Here is a 19,151-nt window from a genome sequence, read left to right as displayed (position 1 = left end):
AGCCATGGCATTGTGGGACACAGCCTTGACTTACCAAGTACATCTTCAAGCTCAATTCCTGCCAGGAAAACAGCATACTCTGGAAGACAACCTAAGCAGAAATCTTATGGACCCTCACGAATGGAAACTGGATCCACAGGTCTTCAGCATGATAACAGAGAAATGGGGGAGTCCGGACATAGATCTATTTGCTTCTCCCCAGAATTATCAACTGGACAAATTCTGCACAAGGACTTATCACAGACAAACATGGAAAGTGAATGCTCTATCCTTCAGTTGGAAAAACCCAGTTTACGCCTTTCCTCCTCTGCCTCTTCTCCCCAAGGTCTTAGTAAAAGTCAGACAGGAAAAAACAAAAATGATCCTAATTGCCTCGGACTGACCTCGCCAGCACTGGTACCCAATTCTAAGGAACATGTCTCAACTCCCTCCTTGGTACTTGCCTCAAATACCTCATCTGCTGTCTCAGCAGAGCAATCAAATTCTGCACAATCAGCTCCAAACTCTGAACCTGGCAGCATGGCTGGTAATGTAATGATTCAAACAACACCTCTCAGTAAATTTGTAATGGATGTCATTTTGGAAGCCAGAAGGCCTAGTACTAGAAAATCTTATGCTGATAAATGGAAGAGATTCTGTGCTTGGAACCAAGCACAAGGAACTGATACAGCAAAGCCATATATTCCTCAGATTTTACAATACTTTGCTTGACAAGGGCCTATCTTTTTCTTCATCCATGCCTCTGCCATCTCGGCTTATTACAACACAGAGCCTCCCATCTTTTCTCATCCTCTGCTAAAACAGTATCTTAGAGGGGCCAAAAATCTAAGGCCCCCCATATCATCACCAACTCCTGCATGGGACCTCAATTTTGTGTTGGAAAAGCTCACCCTGCCTCCATTTGAACCAGCAGCTACTGCGGATATAAAGTTTTTATCTTGGAAAACAGCTTTCCTTCTGGCAATCACTTCAGCAAGAAGGGTTTCAGAACTACAGGCCCTCATGGCTGTGGAGCCTTTTATTACATTTTACCCGGACAGGGTGTCCCTCAGGACCAATCCTTTATGCCTAAGGTGGTATCCAGTGTGGCTCTTAACCAAACTATTCACTTGCCAACTTTTTACCCAAATCTGCAGAACAAGTGGGAGCGGATTCTGTATTCCTTAGACGTACACAGACAACTAAGATTCTACTTAAACAGGACCAGATCTCTAAGAAAGTCTGAGCAGCTACTGGTGGCATTCGCTGCAAGATCAGAGGGGAAGGCTATTTCAAAGTGGATAAGCCACTGTATTCAGTTTTGCTATTTGCATCATGGTAAACTGGTGCCCAAGGGAATCAGGTCACATTCCACCAGGGCTGCATCTAACTCAGCAGCTTTTCTCAGATGGGTGCCAAAGACATGCCAGAAGCTGCTACCTGGAGCTCTGTTCATACTTTTACAAAGCATTATCATTTTCCTCTCATCTGTAAGTCCAGGGCAGGCTTTGCCACTGCAGTTCTGCAGGGCCTTATAGCCGCTCCTAATGCTATTTAGTTCCAGCCTCCCATCCATAGCTTTGGGATTCCACCCAAATGTAATGACTGCCACAATGAAACACAAAGAACATAGTACAGTTGTGTACACTTACCATAAATGTAGATGTTCGCGTGTATTCACTGTTGCAGTCTGGATTACCCACCCGCCATCCCCCGTTTTCTAGAACTTCTCTTTCCTTCACTATATTCTACAGCCTTTGTGGTGTATTTGCTTTTAGATGAAGGTAAAGTTTATGTTGTTACAATTGCATTTATTTATTTATTTATTTATTTATATATATATATATATATATATATATATATATATATATATAATTTTTTTTTTTTGCTCCCCATTTGGGGGGCACCTGACATCTGGGGCAAGAAAAACTAAAGAAAATGGCGTTGGCTGCATGTTTTATACCCCTGACGTCATGGAAGAGGAGACAGCATCCGACGCAGGATCCAAGACTTTGATATTCCAGCCGACTGAGGGCAACCTGCCAGCAGATTACCCAAATGTAATGACTGCAACAGTGAATACACTCGAACATCTACATTTATGTTAAGTGTACACAACTGTACTTTCTCTGCACTGCCCTTTGGCTTATCAACTGCGCCCAGGGTATTCAGAAAGTGCCTAGCTCCAGTTATTGCATTTTGCAGGCAAAGAAGTATTCAGGTATACCCATACCTGGACGATTGTCTAATTCAGGCAGAAAGCCAGATTGTTGTTTGTGTTCTGACTTTCGGCTTTTCCCGGTTAGGGGTCGCCACAGCGGAACTCCGGACCGCTAATGTTTGGCAGTTGATTTTTACGTACCGAGTTGCCAGCCCTGACGCACAACCTTCAACGAAGGTACGCCATTCATGTCTCCACGCAGAAGAAGCTCTAACTGAGAGTCGAACCAGACAGCGGCTTTCTGTGAGGTGACAACGCTACCACAACACCACCACTGCGACATACTTTTAAATCATCTGGCCTTTGTAAAAAGAGTTCTAACTTGTCTGGGGTACACCATAAATGAAAAGAAATCACAACTGGTACCCTGTCAACAAATTACATTCCTGGGAGCAAGCTTGAATACAACTTCCCAGATGGCTTACCTCATGCCATAAAAGCAAATTCATCTGACAACCTACTTTAAACAAGTGGCCACAAAAACCATGCTATCTGCAAGATAAATACTGCAAGTCTTGGGGTTCATGGCCTCCTGCATTCTTCTAATTCCATATGCAAGAGTGCATATGAGGAAATTGCAGTGGTATCTAAAAAGCCTATGGAGTCCACATTCTCACAGCCTAGAAACAATGATTCCTATTATACCTTGCCTACGCCTAGAGTTCCTTTGGTGGGCAGAGGCCAGCCACCAAAACAAGGGACTACCTTTCACACCACCCCCTGCTGCCCAAACCTAACAACAGATGCATCAGACTATGCATGGTGGCTCACCTGGCAGGGAAGTGCATTCAGGGCAAATGGAACCCAAGTCAAATGCACCTGCATATCAATCAAAAAGAAATATTAGCTGTACAGAATGCTCTGACAGCCTTCAGGGACTACATTCTTCTAGGACAACTAATGGTAAAGACGGACAACATGGTCATGTGGTACATAAACAAGCAGCGGGGTACACATTCTTACCCCCTCTGCAGACTAGCCATGGCATTGTGGAACACAGCCTTGAGCTACCAAGTGCACCTACAAGCTCAATTCCTGCCAGGAAAATTAAATACACTGGCAGACGGACTAAGCAGAAACCTCATGGACCCACACGAGTGGAAACTAGAACCAAGGATTTTCAGCATGATGACAAGCAAATGGGGGAGCCCAGATATAGACCTGTTTGCCTCCCCCCAGAACTACCAATTGAGGTTGGGAGGGTGGCTTAATGGTTAAGGTGTTTGCCTTACAAACACAAGGTTCAGGGTTTGAGTATCACAAGGGATAATTGGCTAGGCTTAAAATGGCTTGCAAGGGCAGTTAGCTTAGTACTAAACTATGAACCTATGAACAAATTTTGCACAAGGACTCCCCACAAACAAGCCTGGAAAGTGGATGCTCTGTCCTTAAACTGGAAAAACCTATCAGTCTATGCCTTCCCCCTGCTGCCTCTGCTCTCCTAAGTACTACTAAAAGTCAAACAGGACAAACCAAGGATGATTTTGATTGCTCCAGACTGGCCGCGCCAGCACTGGTACCCCCTCCTATGCAGTGTGTCACGGTTATCTTCCTGGAACCTGCCTCAGACTCCTTCCCTGTTGTCACAACAGGAAAACCAGATTCTGCACCCTCACCTTCCAATACTGAACCTTGCAGCCTGGCTAATTACTTAAACTCTCCCTTACCATCCCTCAGCAAACCTGTGATGGATGTAGTCTTATAGGCAAGGAGGCCTAGTACTAGAAAATCTTATGCTGAAAAATGGAAAAGATTCTGTGCCTGGAACCAATCTCAAGGGATGAGCACAGCGGCGCCCAATTTACCTCAGATTTTACATTGCTTAACTGAGATGGTTCACAAGGGCCTGTCTTTTTCCTCCATTAAAATCCACGCCTCAGCCATTTCAGCTCATTATAACACAGAACCTCCCCATTTCTCTCATCTACTTCTCAAGCAGTTCCTCAGTGGGGCCAAAATTTTGAGACCACCCAGGAGAGCTCCAACCCCAGCCTGGGACCTTAATTTTGTATTGGAGAAACTCACTCTACTTCCTTTCGAGCCAGCTGCTACTGCAGACGTAAAATTTCTTTCTTGGAAAACAGCTTTCCTTTTAGCAATCACTTCAGCTAGAAGGGTATCTGAATTTACAGGCCCTTATGGCAGTGGAGCCTTTCATCATCTTTCATGTGGACAGGGTGTCACTCAGAACCAGTCCATCCTTCATGCCCAAGGTGGTATCCAGTGTGGCTCTTAATCAGTCCATTCATTTGCCAACCTTCTTTCCTAATCCACAGAACAAAGGAGAACGGATACTGCATTCCTTGGATGTGCACAGACAACTTAGATTCTACTTGGACAGGACTAAACCTCAAAGAAAATCTGAACAACTGCTGGAAATATTTGCTGCAGGGGCCGAGGGGAAGGCTATTTCAAAACAAACCATTTTTAAATGGATAAGCCATTGCATTAATTCCTGCTATAAACACCATGGAGAACCTATCCCCTAGGGGATCAGACCTCACTCCACCAGGGCTGCATCTACTTCTACAGCCTTTCTCAGAGGTGTTCCTACCACGGACATCCTAGAAGTTGCTACCTGGAGTTCTGTATATACTTTCACCAAGCATTGTCATTTGCCAATTTTCTCTAAATCCAGAGCTGGCTTTGCCACTGCAGTCTTGCTAATGCTATCTTAACTCCTCCTCCCAACCATAGCTTTGGGAATCTACCCAAATGTAATGACTGCAACAGTGAAACACGAAGAACATAGTGCAGTTGTGTACACTTACCATAAATGTAGATGTTCGAGTGTATTCACTGTTGCAGTCCTGGTTGCCCTCCCTCCTTCCCCCTAACTTCTTTTGGCTATACCTTTACTTTCCTTTACTATGCTTAAAAGCCTTTTTGCTGTATTAGCTTTTTTGTTGGAAGTATACCTTTGTGTTTTTATGTTTAATTGCTTCCCATTGGGGGGTACCTGACAACTGAGGCAAGAAAAACTGATGTAATGGCGTCGGCTGCATGTTTTATACCCCTGATGACCTGATGTCATGGAAGAAGGGACAGCAACCAACGCAGGACCCAAGACTTTGTTAATCAGGCCTAACTGAGGGCAACCTGCAAGCAGATTACCCAAATGTAATGACTGCAACAGTGAATACAGTCTAACATCTACATTTATGGTAAGTGTACACAACTGTACTTTCCACGCTGCTTAAAGGTTTACTCCTGTAAGCCCCCAAGGAAAAAGGTGCTAGGGACGCTGTCCCATCATTCTAAGAATGAAGGCGAGATAGGACAACATAACATAAAAAAGTTAAGTACTCACCATAACGTTCCATGTTTGTTGTCCATTTCACCGTTTGTTCTTCCGAACCCTCCCTCCTTTCCCCTGCCAAGACTCCTTGTGGACCTGGTAGATTTTTTTTACTACTTTCAGGAGTTTTGTCTCAGCTTGTTTCTCCTTCCAGTACATATAGTATGAAGTTGGATATATGTTTGTATGTATATGTTTGTAGATATGTATATAGTGTACATGTTGTTCAGTATTAGCAGCAAACAAGATCTGGGGAATTACACCACTGCATTGTGGTATACCTTCTTGCCACGAGCCAAGTTTGAGACTTTCAGCTAAGTATTTGGCCAAGTCTGAGCCGAGGATCGGCTCTGAACCCATCATTGTAAGAATGAACGGTGGGATGGACAACAAACATGGAACGTTATGATGAGTACATAACTTCTTTTTTCTGCCCTGTGCTTCCTTGTGCCACCTCAGTAGGGCAGCTTGTAGACCAGTCTGACCCTTTGAGGCATGTGTGTGATTTGAACTTAAGTTTATTCTGCTTTTAAGATGCAAATGTCAGCTATTCCTTAAGAGACTTTCATCTCCATTCTCCTTTGAAGGACCGCTGCTTCTATTGGGTACTGAATAATGATTGACTGTCTTTTCTTCCCCCCATTCAATCCAGTTGTATTGAAGTTTGTATCTTGGAAAATTTCTTTTTGGTGGCTGTTTTCTCTGACTGAAGGATCTTCCAGCTTCTGGCTCTTATGTGGGGAACCATATTTTTTTCACAAGGTTCAGATGTATCTTAGAACTAACCCACTTTTCCTTCTGTAAAGTTTCCAGACTGTCCTTTAATCATTCTGTTTCTCTTCTTTGCTGGGACAGAAACAAAAACAATGAGACCTTTGCACAGCGTGTTCACCACCAGCTCTGGTTTTACATGAAGTATGCTCCCTGAGTTTCACTGAATAGCTATTCATCTCTTCCCTTCTGCGAAAGGAAATGTTTGCAGTTGCCCAATGGATTGCCACTATATCATTGTTTGCTTCCATATGGCTCTGTGCCAGCTGCATATTTTGCAGTCATCCCACTATGGACATGGCTCCATATTGTTTCTAGAGGGTCTTCATTGCATACATTTACAGCATAGCCACTTGATTGTCATATAAACCTTCACCAGGCCATATTTTCTTGACTACATCAGTAAGAGTTGAGCTTTGTTTTGTGTAACTGCACTTCAGAGTTCAGGCTTGCTGTCCTTCCATCCTGATGGTTTAATACTTAGGATTCAGCCCAGTTGTAGGTCCTTTTATAATTGAGTTGATTTATGAAGCGACCCTCTTTTGTAGCTCATACGTACTCTGCACTGCCCCCTTGTTTTTGGATGGCCCACCCATCTAGTTTCTGCTGTTGTAGTTCCCCGTATCTTGGACAATTATATATATTTTGATATTCTATTATATATTTCATATTACTTGTTAGAAGAGTCTGTAACAACCATTTATTTATTGATTTACAAGAAGTGAACCTGGTATTAGTTGCATGTGAATTTATGGGCTTAGATCTGTAGGTGCTTTTGTAGTCATATAATATGGTGGCCCCATGTGCATGCACACCCTAAATGTGGGATCTTTTGAATAAATTACCTTTTTGTAATTGTTGGCAAGGATGATCCCAGTAATGGGACCAATCAAGGAGGGTCCTCTTTTGTATTTCTACCCTTAGTACTTTAGTTCACATTTACAGGAGACTTCTGATCTCTTAGCAAAGCCTTGTTTTTTTATTTGTTCCCTTCACCATCGTGTGAGTGTGTCATGCCCTGGCTAAAAGACCACAGGACAGGATGTATGTATTCTGTGTAGCACAATCGGAAATGGTACAAGTTGAAGACCAGGCATATGGGTATTAATTAGAAGGCACTGGCCTGCCTTGCTACTGTGCACGTCTAATTTCTGTGTCTGAGAGTGATGCACTTCAATTTTGTTACATTTTTAAGTCTTATGTTAGTCACACCTCCAGGAAAATACTGTGATAATGTCAGTGGGTGATGATACTTATCAAACCTGCACTATCAAAGACCTAGCAATATTTGAAACTGAAGAAAATCTGGTTCTTGTGTTTTTAATAAACAGAAGTCACACTGCAAGTTAAAAATAAGTTTATAAAAGAGTAGATAAGTGCTGCTAGGGTTGTATTAAAATGTGATAACTGAACTTAATGCATCGTTCTTATGTGCAGTTGTATAATTTCACTTTTTTCTCCCTTTTTTTCTTAATTTTAGCCTGATACTTTAGGAGCATTGCCAAATCTTCGGGAACTGTGGTTAGACAGAAACCAACTCTCTGCGTTACCACCGGTGAGTTCCCTGCTGAGAATTTTTGTTGTTGGAGGGGGGGGGGGGGTAACCGAACTGACAATTGTGTATGTGATAGCATTATGTGAGTAGGACTATTGAAGGTATGGGCACTTGTTATGGCTTTAAGTGGTTGAATTTTGGAAAAGAGTTTGAGACTGGCAAGGGTAGGTAATATAGAAACTGCAGAAAAGTGGAGATGAATATTGGATATGTTCTTAGAAGCATCCATTATTTCTGCAGAGGTTTTCAAAAGAAGCTCATTTAAATGCACGGCACATATTCTGAAGTTGGCGAGAATGACTTCACAGAGTTCTGTAATATTGCTGAATATAAAAGGAATGCTGGAAAATTTGCTGGAATACCAGAGTAAGCCACAGAGATCATAGGACTGGAGTTTCTTATCCTTAAATCAACAAAATGTAGGTGTTGAGAATTTTCAGAGTTGCGTCAAGGAGTGAAGTTTAAGTGCACAAAGCCTTGAACTTGACTTGAGCAAAAGGCACATTTTCACCTCTGTGCCCATAGAGGTTGTGTTAAAATCTTTGGAGGTGGGGGAACTGGGTGGGAACTGGAAATGTTGCAGATTTTTTACTGAGCACTCCTACAAGCAGACAAGTACTTTCAGAACTGTGTCTATGTAGGCCACTCCTAGCTTTGTTTTCCCCCATCATGCATTTATATTGTAGTAATGGCATGTATGGACTCGAACTCTCATTCCTACATCTTGGTTAAGGGGCACGTTCACTAAAACATTTTCAGATCCTTTCATCTAAAGCCCTGACTTCCCTCCCAGTAGGTACCAACTTTGGTTTTGTTAGATTGTACTGAATAGTTTGCATGTTCTCTTTATTGCTTCTTACCATTGTGAATGTCATACATTTTCCACTTGCTTGAGATTTTTTTCTTATGCACAAGAACTTCAGTTTTTGTGGCTCTGCCCCCCCCCCCAACAAAGTGAGTCTGCAGCATTTCCAAGTATTAAGTGTGGTAAAATGAACAGATGCTGTCGTAGTGGACAAGTAACCCCCAAAGACTTTCAGATATGTTGCTTGATCTGGTAAGAAGTTGGTTATCTTTGATAAGTCAGGCAGTGCTGCCAGCATGAGGGTCATTGGGCATTTGGAACTTAAGTAGTTTGTTCCTCCCACTAGTTCTTGTGATGCTGCTTAGCTCATCAGTTCTTCATTGCTGCAAATCAGCTTCAGTCATGAGAAGAGTTTTTGTTCAGGTATTGAGTTCTTTTTCCACTACACCAAAACCTCTGTTTAAAAAGTGCTGCTGTCAACCATAGACATTGATGTTTATTCTTTCTTGGTGAGAGATACAATTCTTCCCTTTGCCCCATCTGCCAGATTTTAACCAGATTATGCATAAATGATGATGAGACGAGCTTTGCAGTTTTCTTGTGTACAATTCCTGACTATCCTTTAAGCAGTAGTAGTAGTCTGACCCCCAACTCATATGGAGAGCCAGAGCCTTCCTATCACTTCCAGATCTCTCTGAACAATGGGTTGAAGTTGTGTGAAATAGCTGTCAGCATCAGTTTGCATCTCCTAAGGAGTTTACTTTGGAAGTTTTATCGACTCACTGAAAGCGTAGTCCTTTATCTGCTTCTTCAGTGGCCATACATACTGGCATGTTAAATATTCAGTTTTAGCATCAGTGGACCAACAGATGATAGTTTAATTGACGGCCTTTCCCTTGATGATGGCTTTAGTCAGTGTCTGTGAAGGTTGCATCCCCCTAGTCCTTGGGTCAGATAGAGATTGACAACAGCAAGCTGGTTAGGGTCATATGGGGACGTAAGAGATGAAATGCTGTGGCTCATTCTTTTGTCCCCAGAATTAAAGATGCCAGGACAGCATTGCAGTGCCAATATGCTCACTGGCAAGTACCTCCTTTCCAGTAGTGATTAAGTTGCCAATCTTTGGTCCCTGCCACTAGAAATAACAGTAACCAGTGTTACCCTTTCTCCTTAAGCAGAACAAACCAATATAGCTCTTCCCTCCCAACCCTAGTATTTGGTGTTGATTGTCCTGCTGCCGTTGTCAGTACCGATATAATATTCAGCACTTCTTTCCCATTGCCTCAGCCCATTGTTGATCTTTCCTGCATTATCTCTTGTCAGACACAACCTTTGCTGTTCTCTTTTCCCATAGTGCTAGCAACCCAGTATGCCGAATAACTGGTTATGTCAAAGGTTGTTGCAGGTTTGATGCCTGTGCACTAGGTACCAGTGGATTCCAGTCAGATGTTGTTTGAGAAACTAAAGCATGCACTGAGTTTGGCGGCTGTAGATCTTAAACAGATGAAACAGAGGATGCTGTGGTCATCAAGAGAAGGACTCCTGCAGCCTTCTTTGGATAAAGAAACCACGAAAAGACCCTCAACATTGTAATTTGGAATCCTTTTGAAAACCAGTACCCCAGCTCCTGAGTAAAATGAATCACATAACCTCAACTTGTAGAGCTGCCGGTCACCAATGTTGATGATGAAGAAGCAAAAAAGAGGGTGTCTCGCAGTACTAGTCATCACACCAAAGAGGAAGTGTCAGGACGTGTAGGCTTTTCTGAAAGATGGCATTGAGATGGTGTAGGCAACCTTGACACTGATGTTCTTCGTGTTTCACTTGCAGTCGTTACATTTGGGTTATCTGCTTGCAGGTAGCCCTCAGTCGGCCTGATTAACAAAGTCTTGGGTCCTGCATCGGTTGCTGTCCCTTCTTCCATGACGTCAGGTTGTCAGGTGTATAAAACATGTAGCAGACACCATTACATCAGTCTTTCTTGCCGTCTGGTGCCCGAACCAGAAGCAGTTCTCAAGTGCCGGTCGGCCGACTCCTGAAATTTTCGTTTGAGTTTCAGAACTGAAGTCTTCAACTAAAGCTAAGTACCCCGTTGGGGATCCTTTTTCTTGCTCCTTTCCAATGTCAGTAAAAGTTAATAATTGCATTACTTGTGGAAAGCAAATACCTCATAAAGATTTTCATTCGTAATGTATTCCTTGCCTTGGCCCTGACCACGACCTACCTTGCTGTTGGTTTTGTGCTTTATTTAATCAGCGCACTTTCTGTCGTCTGTATATTTTCACCTCTAAATATTTCGGTTCTCGGTTCAATTGTCTAGAAATGTCGTCTGTAAGCCATCCGACTACCAGGATTCCAAAAAAACACAAAGACAAAGACAGAGACAGGCCGCCGAGGTCCAAAACTGCCGGCGACACTTCTCCTAAGCCAGTCGCCAATTCGCCAGTACTCAGTGAGGCGCTTTCGCAGCCCCTGATACCCGCTACTTCTGATTTTCTACTGAGACCCATGTCACGCAATGCTTCAATTATGGAACCCATGGATGTCTCTACCTTGGATGGGTCCGGAGCCACTGTGCAGGCACCGGCTTCTGAGGGTGTATTCAGGCCTACGGACTTGCATATTAAATTGACGCCTCCTTCTTTACTTGGGTCTAAGTCTCGATCCATGTCTAAAAAACCGACGCCCAAGCCACCTGCTCAGGCCTCTATGCCTAAAAAACAAATGAGAAGAATGGCTGAAGATCTAATCAATCTAATCAGGAGTAGCCAACCCTCCCCCCCTTCTAAGAGGCCTAGGACTGAAGTTGATTATGAATCTCCTGATCAGGATTCTGTTTTTGATTCTTTTGATGATTTGGATTTGCCCTTACCTACTTATGAAGGTTCTGATGCAGACGACTCTATTCCCTCTGCTTCCCCTCCTGAGGATTTTTCTTTTGGGGAAACCTTACATACTCTAAGGGAGCATTTCCACTGGGAAAGCCAGGATTTTTCTAATTCAAAAAAGAGGCTTAGGGATTTCCTTCTCCTACCTCAGCATAGGCCTTTAGCTATTCCTCCTGTACTAGACATTGTTGATGCTTTTTTGGAATCTAGTTTGGCCCCCGATTCCCTGCCTCCTGCTCCCAGAAAACCTGACCGATACTACAGTGTCCCTGAGCCCCACAAGTTTCTTTTCAAAAATCCTTTTGCAGATTCAGAGACTATTTCACAGGGGCCCAAAGGCATTAAGGTTTCTACTGCTAGAAATCCTACCCCTTCTGATAGAGACTCCAGGGCACTGGATAGAGTGGGTAAGAAGGTTTACACTTCTGCAACCTTGGCCATTAGGGCTTTAAACTGCCAGTTTCATATGTTAAAGTATCAGCAACATGTTATTGGACTGCTTAAAGAGAAAATGATGTTGATTCCTGACTATGTGGAAAATAAAGAATTACAGGGTTTAATGCATTCTGCCAAACAAGTTGGAAAACATACTTTGCAATGTGGTTTTGATTCGTTAGAGGCCTCTTGCAGGGCTGCTGTTACTTTGGTCTGTGCTCAGAAGGCATGCTTGGCTTAAGAAGCAATCTTTGCCTGATCATGTTAAAGCTAAATTGTTTGATGCTCCTTTAAATCAGGACTGCCTGTTTGGCAACAAGGCTGAGTAAGTTCTTAAAAAGATGGAAGATAAAGCTAAATCTATGCAAACTGTTAAAGATTTTTTTTACAAGTTCAGCCTCCTAGATTTAGTAGGCACTGGCCCTCTAAGAATTGGTCTTTTCTGGCCCCTTCCAGGTCTTCTCAAGCCAAACCCAGACACAGCAAAAACCCTAGGCTTCAGTCCCAGGGGACTCGCAGAACTAAGCAGTGGGGGTCTCCACTTCCAAATCTGGGAATAATAAAACTCCCCCCTATGGTAAGCTGTCTCAATGACTTCCTTTTAAAATTTCCAAGCACTTATCAACTGACTTCTCCTTTGGGGGGAAAGATTGCTCTTCATGCAAAGAATTGGGAGCTCATTACCCAGGACAAATGGGTTTTAAATATAGTGTCCCAGGGATACAAATTTCACTTCCACACGTTGCCAACACCAAGTGGGTGGCCGGACCTGCCCCCAAATCAGTGGACAGAGGCCCAAAAAACAAGTACTTTCTCTCTTAAGCATGGGGGCTGTTCAGCTGGTACCAGAAGAGGAAAAGGGGCAAGGTTTCTACTTGAGAATTTTCCTGGTACCCAGAAAAGACCGTTCATGGCATCCTATCCCGGACCTGTCTACTCTAAACACCTTTTTGGAGATTCCAAAATTCAAGATGCTGACTCTTCACTAATTGATTCCTATGCTAGGCAAAGATGCCTGGTTGGCAACACTATATTTAAAAGAAGCATACCTGCACATCCCAATCATGGAATCATGCAGAAGATACCTACGCTTCAAAGCAGGCTACACGCACCATCAGTTCTCTGCACTGCCCTTTGGCTTATCTACTGTGCGCCGGTTATTACAAAGTGCCTAGCTCCAGTTACTGCATTTTGAAGGCAAAGAAATATTCAAATATACCCATACCTGGACGATTGTCTAATTCAGGCAGAAAGCCAGGACATACTTTTGAATCATCTGGCCTTTGTAAAAAGGGTTCTAACTTGTCTGGGGTACACCATAAACGAAAAGAAATCACACCTTGTACCCTGTCAACAAATTATATTCCTGGGAGCAAGCTTGAATACAACTTCCCAGATGGCTTACCTCACGCCAGAAAAGCAAATACATTTGACAACCTACTTCACACAAGTGGCCACAAAAACCCTGCTATCTGCAAGACAAATACTGCAAGCCTTGGGGTTCAGTTCAATCATGTGTCTCATCATATCGTCCATTTAGACATGTCTCAGGTCATTTGCACCCACATAGACCATCAATCAGTGAGCCATTCTGGTACTTTTGGTTTAGTGACCTCAGTGCTTGCATAATCTGGCAAATCCTGGCCCTTTACAGGCAACTAACTATGACCTTCTTCTTATTCAGCTTGATGAGATGGACATTACTGTGTCTCGCAATGGGTTTTGTGGTGTTATGCCTTATGGCCTCATTAGTTGAGGTGCTATGTGGAGTAGTTATTTGCGTTGTGGTGGGAATTACCTTGTTTGTTTGCACACTGAGTTGCTGAGAACAGTGTCTGGGTGTTCTTTGAGGTTTGTGTAAGTTGTATGTGAGCTGAGCATCTCCATGTGTATGGGTCTCTGTGTTTGGATCTTAGAGCGGTGAGTGTTGTGTGTGTCATTACAACCTGTCTGACATTTTTTGTATCTGTATGTGAGAGTCTTGCCTACAGTAGCATTGTGTAACTACATCTCTCACTTAATGTATTCATTTGTTCCAGAATTAAGTTGTCAGTAAAGGAGACAATTGTTATATTGCCCATGTCCACCAAGCTGGCTGCAGAGATAGCAGGAAAGTGCCTGTCCATGGTTGTCAGTCCTTAATGTGCATTTTACAAGGGAATAGTATACGGGGGTGTTTAATTGAGGAGGTTTGGCTGCTTGTGTAATCTACAGCTAACTGATGTGGCGATGCTGCTCAGAGAGTAAGCCAGTTGCTCCTTGAGCAGTGTGGGACTGTGGGAATTTCAGAGAGTCTTTACTGGGAAAAATACAACTTCTAAGTGCTTGTGATTGTACAGGGTACTGGTAACCATTACTGCACGAAATGCAGTAAGGCTTATATACAAGCTGAAAAAAGCAACTTTTAAACTAAATTTGCCCTTGGGCCAATCAAATAATCAAAACAGTAAGCTTTCCGTCAGCAATTCCCAGAATAGATAGGTGAAATTAGCCCTCTCCTGCCACAAGAGTGCAGACTTTTAACCCTCTTGATTTAAAATTGACTTGTTTGGAGCCTGTGTGGTAGAGATCCACAAAATAGATGCCTAAAAGCACTGACCGCAACAAAACAGAATGTACTTAGATCACTGCAGTTGTAGAACAGTCCTTACAGCAGTGGAAAAATGCTATTTAAAACTCTATGTAAGTGCAGGAAAAAATAAATGGCACAGTAATCTTAATGCAGAGAAAACACGTGGTAAAAGTGCAAAAGAAATTATACAATGACTGGCTATTGATATTCAAAAACAAGCATGCTGATTGACCAGCGTGCCAGTTGTAAATCCTAGAATATACCAACGGAAAAAGGTCAAGTCGCCCGGACTTTTTCCCATTAGTATATCTCCTAATTTTTTCTTTACTTTTTTGCCCCAAAAAAGAAAATGGAAGACCAGAAATGAATGAGGGAGACGGCGCAGACAAAAATAAGAGGATAATCTGCAAAAATTAGAGACTTATCTGATTATCCTTTTATTTTGTCTGTCCTGGCTCTCCCGAACGTAAAAAGTCTCCCGATTTCTTTTTTTATTTTCAATTAAAAAAAAAAAAAAAGGCAACTGAGATCTTCCTTTTTCCTTTGCTACTTCTGCACAGCACTGATGTGCTGTGTAAGCGAGGGAACTAAAGTCCCATGCGCAGTACATCAGAAAAAGATAAAAACAACTAGCTATTGGAGAATCAAGTGCCTCTCTGAAATAATGACAAAGTCCACAGCAAAAGTGTATAGCAACACAGAGAACACACCATGGCAACTTAGGAGCTAGAAATTCTTTAATGTTGTAAGCTCTTTCGTGTCCTACCTGGACACTTCATCAGACATATAAAAACCATCAATATTTGTCAGATTTAAATATCTGCTTCACAAAACTATTACCCAATCACTGACCACTCCATAGAACTTTAAAAAAGAAAAATATAAAAGAAAAGTATGTGTGTATGTGTATGTATATATTGCCCACATTGTATCCACATCTGGAGAGTTTCTCCCCGGGCCTCCGCTGAAAACAGGCTCTGTGGAACCTAGTCGGACTTTCCCGGTCAACAAATGATAAATAAATAAAAAAATAAAAATGTATATATATATGTGTGTGTATATATATATATATATATATATATATATATATATATATATATATATATGTTGTATCTTTTGGCTTTTCCCGGTTAGGGGTCGCCACAGCGGGACTCCGGTCCGCTAATGATTGGCAGTAGATTTTTACGTATCAGCATGCCAAGCCTGATGCACAACCTTCAATGAAGGTATGCCCATTCACGCATGTCTCCATAGAAGACACTTTAGCTGAGAATCAAACAGGACAATGTCTTACTGTGAGGCGACAACGCTACCGCGGCACCACCGCCACCACTGCAGATATATATATATATATATATATATATATATATATATATATATATATATACCATTCCTAATATTAAATTTTTCAAAGTGTATGTAAATATGGATACATATGTTGTTACATTGTATACAATTCGGCGTGGCCGCAAGATGTCACTATTGTCTTAACTTTTCCAATGTAATATATGGAAGCCACTTTCTCAGTTTAAAAACTGGGAATCTTCATTGTATGCCTCCATATTACATCACCTCGTAACATATAAAAATGAAATGTCTATAAATATAAACAGATCTACATATCTAAATATATTTGTTTCCCTCTCTAAGTCCTCTAAAAACTGTAGAATTAAAGAACAAATTGGAACACATTTAGTCAATATTGTAAAGGTCTATCTACCAGAAAAGGCTTTAAACTGACACTCATTTAGACTCCAATATCGGCGTGCAGTCTGATGATCCACTTCGTCTCACGTTTTTCTAATATACTTTTATTAATCAATTCTATGGCTAAGAATTTAAATTTGTGTTAAATCATAGCTCAATACATGTCTCGCTAGAGCATTGCTCTCATCTTCTTTGTTAATGGCATATAATTGTTGTCTTACCCATTCTCTAAGGGTATGATTAGTTTTACCAATGTAAAACACTGAACATTTTATGCACTTCGCTAAATAAACCAAATTTGTAGAGCTGCAATCTGCATAGTGTCTAAGTTCATATTTCCTTCTGAAACTAGGATGTATGAAACTATTTTCATTGGCCATGTACTGACAGTTGTTGCACTTTCTACATCCAAAGGTTCCCATCCTGACAGAGTGTACCCTTCTGTCACCTTGATTTTCGTAACAGAGTAGTCTTTTCAGTGATTTATTATTTTTGTAAGAATAGCTAGGTCTATTTCCTACTACAATCATGATCTTTTCATCGATCTTTAAAAATCTCCCAATTCTTATTTATAATGTGTCTAATATCACTAATCGTAAAAAAGGGTACCGCCAATCTGCATTTATTTACTTTAGATCTAGAGGTTGCAGTTTCACTTCCCTTATGTTTCCTTCCATCTCTAAAATAAAGTTTGCCTCTATTATTCCTGTCTATGACCCTATTACCTAATACTTTTTGCATTCATTTTCTTTATAGCCCCTCTGTATAAATTCATTAATCGGGTCAGTAACAGCTGAGTCGCATCTAGTATCAGCACTTGTCAGCCTAGATATTCACAGGGCTTGCCCTTGTATTAAGTTTCTGTATATATATGTTATAGATGCATGCTATTTCGATGAAGCAAATTATTCCTTTTGCAAGGTTTTCTGTGTAAATCTGTCTGTAAAATCTTTCCTTCTTTATACACCCATACATCTAGGAACTCTATTCTTTGTGTTGACTATTTTCCTTTTAATTCCAAAAACGTAGTGATGGTATTAATAAAGTCTGTATCATTCCATACAAGAAAGATGTCGTCCATGAACCTCATGTAGTAGTTATGGCATATTGGGAACGGCAATATATACTAAATAGTGATGAGTTCTCTTGCTACATTTCATACTACATGAGGTTCGTGGACAACATCTTTCTTGGATGGAATGATAAGGAATCTAGATTGTTAGAAGTTATAGACTTTGTTTATATAAAGAAAATGAATGTAAAAAAGTATTAGATAATAGTGTCATAGATAGGAATAACAGAGGCAAACCCTATTTTAGAGAGAGTAGGAATCATAAGGGAAGTGAAACAGTAACATCTAGATCTAAAGTAAATAAATGTAGATTGGTGATGCCCTTTTCTACGAACAGTGATATTCAACACATTATAAATAGGAATTGGGAGATTTTAAAGAGCAACAAAAAGATCATGAGTGTGGTAGAAAACAGACCTAGCTATTCTTACAGAAATAATAAATTACTGAAAAGACTACTGTGTTAAGAAAATCAAGGTGATAGAAGGGGACAGTCTGTCAAGATGGGAACCTTTGGATGCAGAAAGTACAACTAATGTCAGTACATGGCCAATGAGAATAGTTTCATACATCCTAGTACTGGAAGGAAATATTAATTTAGACATTATGCAGATTGTAGCTCTAGAGACTAAGTTTATTTAGTGAAGTGCATAAAATGTTCAGTGTTTTACATTGGTAAAACTAATTCTACCCGTAGAGAATGGGTAAGGAAACATTTATGCCATTAACAGAGAAGATGAGAGCAATGCTCTAGCAAGACTTGTACTGAGCTATGATTTAACACACATTTAAATTCTTAGCCATAGAACTGATAAAAGTATGAGATTAGGTAATGTTAAGAATTATATGGACAAACGTGAGACAAGGTGGATCATCAGACTACAAGCTGATAGAAATTGGGGTCTAAATGATAAGGTCGGTTTAAAGCCTTTTTCTGGTAGGTAGACCCTCTACAACATTGACTAGATTTGTCCCAATTTGTTTAATTCTACAGTTTTTAGAGGAGTTAGAGAGGGAAACAAATATATTTAGATATGTAGATCTGTTTATATTTATAGATATTTCATTTTTATATATTACTAGGTGATGTAATATGGAGGGCATACAATGAAGATTCCCAGTTTTTAAACTGAGAAAGTGGCTTCCATATATTATATTGGAAAAGTTAAGCCAATAGTGACATCTTGTGGCCACTCTGAATTGTATACAATGTAACTATATGTGTGTGTGTATGTATGTATATATATTCACTATAGTACCAATATTTTGGATCTAGTGAGTGTACTGTTTTTAAATTCTATGGAGTGGTCAGTGATTGGTTAATTGTCTTGTGATGCCGATATTTAAATCTGACAAATATTGATGGTTTTTAAATGTCTGAAGTGTCCAGTAAGACACGAAAGCGCTTACAACATTAAAGAATTTTTAGCTGCTAAGTGGCCGTGGTGTGTTCTCTCTTTGTTGCTATACACACTAGAAAAAGCCCCAGGATATTGGAAAACTGCAGAAAGGCAGCACTGTGGCATTATACAAAGACATTATTACGAAAAGTAAGTATTTTTTTTCCTTAAATAATGTCATTGTAGAATATCAATAACCCACGGCTGGGTCTGGGCAATGCTGGATTTACCCACAGTTGGCTTTGTTTGGTCACTCGGGCTTCGCCCTTGTGACCAAACGACACCAACTGTGGGTTAATCCAGCATTACCCACACTCAGCCATGGGTTATTGCTTAAATAGTTTTCGCTTGCCAAGGATGGCTTCAGATGCAAGCAAAATTCTCCAAACTCTGACGGTGGCACCAAATACTGAGCAGCTGTGATTAAACAAAGACCGGAATAGCAGTC

General features: G+C 41.1%; 1 protein-coding gene across 15 annotated transcripts in view; it reads left to right on the top strand.

Moving 5' to 3' along the window:
- The window catches only part of SCRIB (scribble planar cell polarity protein), a 2,800,411-nt gene that overhangs the window by 30,913 nt on the left and 2,750,347 nt on the right, over positions 1-19,151 (top strand). For all 15 annotated transcript variants that reach the window (XM_044067477.1, XM_044067487.1, XM_044067486.1 and 12 more), the window contains exon 3: positions 7,750-7,824. In XM_044067477.1, coding sequence (XP_043923412.1) covers positions 7,750-7,824 — 75 coding nt within the window. The remainder of the gene's footprint in view (positions 1-7,749; positions 7,825-19,151) is intronic.

The sequence above is a fragment of the Protopterus annectens genome, chromosome 3.part1, assembly GCF_019279795.1.
Source record: "Protopterus annectens isolate FY-2018-M chromosome 3.part1, PAN1.0, whole genome shotgun sequence".
NCBI lineage: Eukaryota > Metazoa > Chordata > Ceratodontiformes > Protopteridae > Protopterus > Protopterus annectens.
This window is presented reverse-complemented; position numbering and strand designations above follow the sequence as displayed.